We start from the raw sequence: 5,683 nt of genomic DNA, 5'->3' as shown, positions 1-5,683 counted from the left end.
ATCCGTTGAGCGATAGACTTATACTAGTTTGGGCTAGTAGAGGACTCCTGAGATAACCGTTAGGTTATGCGATAGTTATCCCTTTGATGATGATTATCCGCAGCCGTCAGTTTGAGTCTGCTGTCATCAGGGTGATTACCCTAATCCATAAGTAAGATTAGGGCACGCTTGCAGCAGAATAATCTTTCTTCTTCAGCAAGCCATCTTCCGGCTCCGGTTCGCTCGGGAGCGATTTGGTTTTCTCCGTCTCGACCGGGGTCGAGGGTCGGACCAGGTATGAACCCGGTCAGATCATAAACTCTCCATATCAATTAGCGACACGATCAATACTGAAAGTTCAGAAACATCCCGAGCCAAGAATGACAACTTCCCAAGGTGAGTTCGAGCTTGATGAGGAGTTCAATGATTTTCTTGAGCATAAAGATAAATTTATGCTTGTTGGCTTCATCATGGAAGGGAAGAGATTTCGAATGCAAGTTGTTACTGAAGGCTTGATTAAAGCTTGGAATACCAGAGGTGGAGTTACGACGACGCAATATAATGAACAAATGTACACTTTCCAGTTTCAGCACGAACAAGGCTTGCTGAATGTTTTGAATGAAGGCCCCTGGGCAGTGGCAAGTAATCTCGTCATATTGGAAAGATGGAATGAAGAGGAGAGATGGGAGTTCGATATTGTAGAGCTCTGGGTGCAGATTCATAATCTTCTGCCTCAAATCCAGGTCCTTAAACTTGCCATTCAACTGGGGGAAAGGCTTGGAAGAACGTCAAGAGCGATGATTTTTAATGGTATACAGATGGGAGAAAGCGTCAAATATATGAGAGTTCGGGTTGCTCTGAAGATTAACCAACCATTGCCAGACCATCTTACAATCAAAAGGAAGAACGTAACCCTCCTCCATGTTGATCTAAAATATGAAAGACTACCTCTTATGTGCTATTATTGTGGAACTATCGGACACGAGGAGAGCAGATGTGAGGTGCGTTTTATGGAGGAGCAGAGGCACGAGAGACCCATGGGTGTAGAATTGGGTTTCATTGCAGAGACCTACCAAAAAGCAAGTTTGGAGCGTATATTAGAGGTCCTACCCCTTCAGATAGACTGATTGAAATGGCTCCTCACTGTTTGAGCAACGAGGTGGACGGAGAACAAGGAGACACAGCTACCGGCGGGGGAAGAGACAATCGGCAACCTGGTTCTCGTCTGACATACACAGGCACTTCCGGCTCACAACCTGGCAGCAATGAAGAGACATATCAGGTGCACACTGAACGAAACCTGAGCAACATTAACCACCAAATTCAGTTTACCCAATCCTAGACAAACAGCCAAACTCCTCCTCCTCATGTCAGCACCAACCTAGCTACTCACCTGCTCACCCCCAAGCTTTGTACCAATCATTTGCAGAAGTTCAAAATTCTGCTCTTTCCTTGCACCAAGTGGGAAACATACCTTTTGCTGGTCACCTGCAGAATTCCCAACGTATCTCTTGGGCCCACCTCCAATAGCAACTTAGCCAATGACCAGACTTAACTCACTTTGTAATGAACATCCTACCCCAACTAGCCTCTTGTCAGATAAATACTACCACAGCCCCTCACCTAAAACCAAAATCACCCATTAACTCAAAGCCTAACCGAACCTATCCAGTTGCCAAAAAGACCAAGGCCCATCAAGCCCATTTGAACCAACCCATATGAATCCACAGCAAAGCCCACAAATGTCGAACATGACCCAAAAATCCCTTATAACCCATAACCCTTCAAGTCCAGAACCTACTCACCCTCATTTTACATCAACTGAGTTAACCCAAGCTTATTACTCACCTAGCCCATCTAGCCCATTTGCCAACCCCACCACCACTTATAATGCTTCTATCATCAGGGATTCGGATGTGTATGAGGAGAGCCCAAGTCTCAAGCAAAAACCAAAGAGGTATAGGAGGGTTGACCAAGAAGAAGAACCTGATATCATTATGGGAACAGATACGCAAGAGGAAGAAATGAAGGGAAGAAATTCACCCGTGGTTGTTGCAGGAAGCCAGCACCACGGGAGACAATGAGAGCTTTCAGCTGGAACTGTCAAGGTTTGGGAAATCCCTCGACAGTTTGAGAGCTTAAGAATAAGAACCTAAGGCTTGATCTACTGTTTCTGATGGAGACCTAGTGTACAGATAATAAACTTGCTAAGTTTTGCAGAAGGATAAAAATCAATTCTTTCTTTAGTATTCCTCCTGTAGGCAAAGCTGGTGGCTTAATGATGTGCTGGAGTGATAATGTTAGTGTTCATGCGGAACTAAGTGACAAAAGAGTAATCGACTGCAAAGTTAAAAGTGGAAAGGAAGAACCCTTTTGGGTGACATTTGTATATGGAGACCCTGTCAAGTCAAAAAGAGGAAGAGTATGGAAAAAACTCATTGAAATTGGAAGAAACAGAGATGCACCATGGCTCTGTGTGGGAGATTTCAACTCACATCTCGGGTGGTTTGAGAAGGCTGGTGGCTCAAATGGAGGATCTTATGATGCTCAACAATTTTGAGACATGCTTGATAGCTGCGGTTTCATGGACTTAGGGGCTCAGGGTCCTCTGTTTACCTGGAACAATAGGAGGAAAGGCCTTGCAAACATTAGAGTCTGCCTTGACCGAGCTCTGGCCAATGCAAAATGGAGATGTAGATTTGAAAATGCTATTAATTTTGTCCTTCCTGTAGTGGGATCCGACCATAACCCAATTTTGGTGGATACGAATGGTGGGAGATGTAGAGGCCCAAAACCCTTCCACTTCGAAGCCATGTGGATGACACATCCACAATGTCATGAGGTTCCTCACAAAGCATGGCATATCCCTGCTTGTGGTTCAGCTAGTCTTCAGATCACTAAGAGAACTCAAAGCTGCCAAGAACAATTCAAGAATTGGAACCAACAGGTGTTCGGCAACATAAAGAAAAAAAATAAAAGATCTAAGGAAGACACTCGAGGCCTTGCAATCCAAAGACCAAAGAGATTTCTCGATGGAAGCAGTCATAAGGGTGGAACAAGAGCTTGCAGCTGAGCTAGAGAAGGAGGAAATCTTTTGGGCTCAAAAATCTCGGCTGGAATGGCTGAAATGGGGCGACAAGAATACAAAGTACTTCCATTCAACTACATTACAGAGGCGGATGTCGAACAAGATCCTTGCCATGAAGGACAGCAATGGCACTTGGATAAATTTTGAATATGAGGTGAAGTCCCTTATTGAATCACATTTTTCTAATCTCTTTACATCTGAATCTGTTGATCAAGATGCTTTGTCCTTTGTATTGGATCAAGTTGACCCTATCGTGTCAAATGACATGAATAATCTCCTCTGTGCCACCCCTACCCCATATGAAATTCACTCTGCCATTAAAGCCATGGCCCCTTGGAAAAGCCCAAGCCCAGATGGGCTTCCCCCAGCCTTCTATCAGAAGTATTGGAACTTGGTCAAAGATGATGTGGTGCATTTTGTCTTAGAATTCTTTCACACAAGTGATATGCAAAGAGATCTTAGTGGGACCTTGATTTGTCTGATCCCTAAAGTCTCTGGACCTGAATCAGTGGACCAATTGAGACTCATCAGTCTATGTGATGTTGTTTTCAAAATTGTAACCAAGCTCATGGCTAACAGGTTACAGAAAGTTATGGATGACAGATAGTAGATATAACCCAGTTAGCCTTCATTCCTGGCCGACTCATATTTGATAATGCTCTAATTGCTCATGAGCTTTTCCATTACCTAAAGAAAAAGAAAACAGGTAAACAAAAGTTTGTTGGTCTTAAAGTGGATATGAAAAAAGCATATGACAGACTTGAGTGGGCGTTTGTGGAAGGAATGCTTAAGAGATTGAGCTTCCATGAAAAGTGGGTCTCTCTCATCATGGCATGCATCACCTCAGCACATTACAAAATTCTTATTAATGGTGTTGCAGGAGACACAATCATCCCATCCAGAGGTATCTGACAAGGAGACCCTCTCTCCCCAGCCCTCTTCATTTGTGCTCACAAGCTCTATCTTCTGTGATCATTTAGGCTGAAGAAGCAGGTTTGGTCCAAGGTGTGAAGATCCGAAACCGTGGCCCATCTATTACTCATCAAAGTTGAAGCTAGAATCTGTGAGTAACTTGAAGGGATGCATTGATATTTATTGTTGGGCCAGTGGTCAAGCTGTAAATCTCAAGAAATCAACCTTGGTCTTCAGCTCAAACACTCACCAAAAATCCCGAAGGTGGTTCGGTAGAGTCTTAAAGATACCCTATGGTGAAGGTCCATCTAAGTACCTTGGACTTCCTACAGAATTTGGCATATCAAAGAAAAAAATATTTAAAGAAGTGGTGGACCGAGTTGAGAAGAAATTTCAAGGTTGGAAGAATGCTTTATTGTCTCACACAGCCGAGAAGTCCTACTAAAGTAAGTGGCTTTTGCTTTACCAAGCTACCAAAACTCGCACTTCAAACTTCCAGTAGCAACCCATGATGAGATAAGAAGGAAAGCTGCAGATTTTTATTGGGGTAAAAAGGAAAATGGATCAAAGATCCATTGGATCTCCTAGGAGAGATTGAGCAAACCAAAAACAAAAGGGGGGTTGGGCTTCAAAGATTCTCAGATCCAAAACAAAGCTCTCCTATGTAAGGTGTCGTGGAGGATTCTATCGCAGCCCAAAAGTCTTTGGGCCCAGGTAATCAAGAATACATATTTCCCAAAGAATAGTTTCCTTGAAGCAAAGTTGGGTCAGCATCCATCATGGGCTTGGCGCGAGGTGATTGAGGGCAGGGAATCATTTGATAAATGGGATTTGTTATAAAATTGGTGATGGAACAAGTGTTCGAATCTGGGATGATCCATGGATACCTTCAATTCCTGGCTTCAAACCAAATACCCCAAAGCCTTTCAACTGTAATATTCTACTTGTAGCAGAACTGATAGACAAAGAAAATAGCTGCTGGAACTACCAAATCATTGAAGCCATGTTTGAGGAGAAAGATGTTATAGAAATTTGGAAGATCCAACCTTAGCCTGTTCAAAAAAGAGGATACTTTTTTCTACGGGCTGCAGCCGGGAATGGTAACTTCTCGGTGAGGTCAGCCTACAATCTTATTATGGGAGTAGAAGAAGAAAAGAAAAAAAACAAGCCGTCATCCTCAAAAGTGCACACTTGGGATGTAGTCCCTGATAGTACATGGAAGAGTATTTGGAGCTGTCTGACTCTGCCTAAACTTCAACAATTCTTATGGCGAGCTTGTGCACGTGGACTGCCTACAACCCAAGCCATGCAGCACCGCAATATCCCAGTAGATATGATTTGTCTGAGATGTGGGAAGGGTTCAGAATCGGTTGAGCATATTCTTCTTAAGTGTGAATTTGCAAGAACAGTTTAGTTCGGATCTGAATTAAGCCACAAGGAAAATCAAGAGCAAATGATACATGAGTTCATTGATTCATGGGGCGCCTTCAAAGAAGAGAGTAAAGAAAGTTACAATTGGGTCGCTGGGAAGGCCTCTTTCTTGTTGTGGTACCTTTCGATAGCTAAAAATGACCTCATCTTCAACAATAAGACTTGGCAGCGTATTGAAGTAATCACTAATGTAGAGAGAGCTCATAAGGAATTTATGGATGCCCAACCAACCTCCACTCTCAGAGACTCTAATCCTCCCCATCGCAGGAATGA

At 43.3% G+C, this 5,683-nt stretch overlaps 1 protein-coding gene across 1 annotated transcript; it reads left to right on the top strand.

Moving 5' to 3' along the window:
* Positions 1-359: 359 nt before the first annotated feature.
* Positions 360-1,106, top strand: LOC149028841 (uncharacterized). The gene has a single exon (XM_089165116.1). The coding sequence runs from the start codon at positions 360-362 to the stop codon at positions 1,104-1,106; it is 747 nt and encodes a 248-aa protein (XP_089021242.1).
* Positions 1,107-5,683: the final 4,577 nt, after the last annotated feature.

This window comes from Hakea prostrata, chromosome 1 (genome assembly GCF_041222555.1).
Source record: "Hakea prostrata isolate BN-2017 chromosome 1, UWA_Hpros_2, whole genome shotgun sequence".
Classification (NCBI taxonomy): domain Eukaryota; kingdom Viridiplantae; phylum Streptophyta; class Magnoliopsida; order Proteales; family Proteaceae; genus Hakea; species Hakea prostrata.
This window is presented reverse-complemented; position numbering and strand designations above follow the sequence as displayed.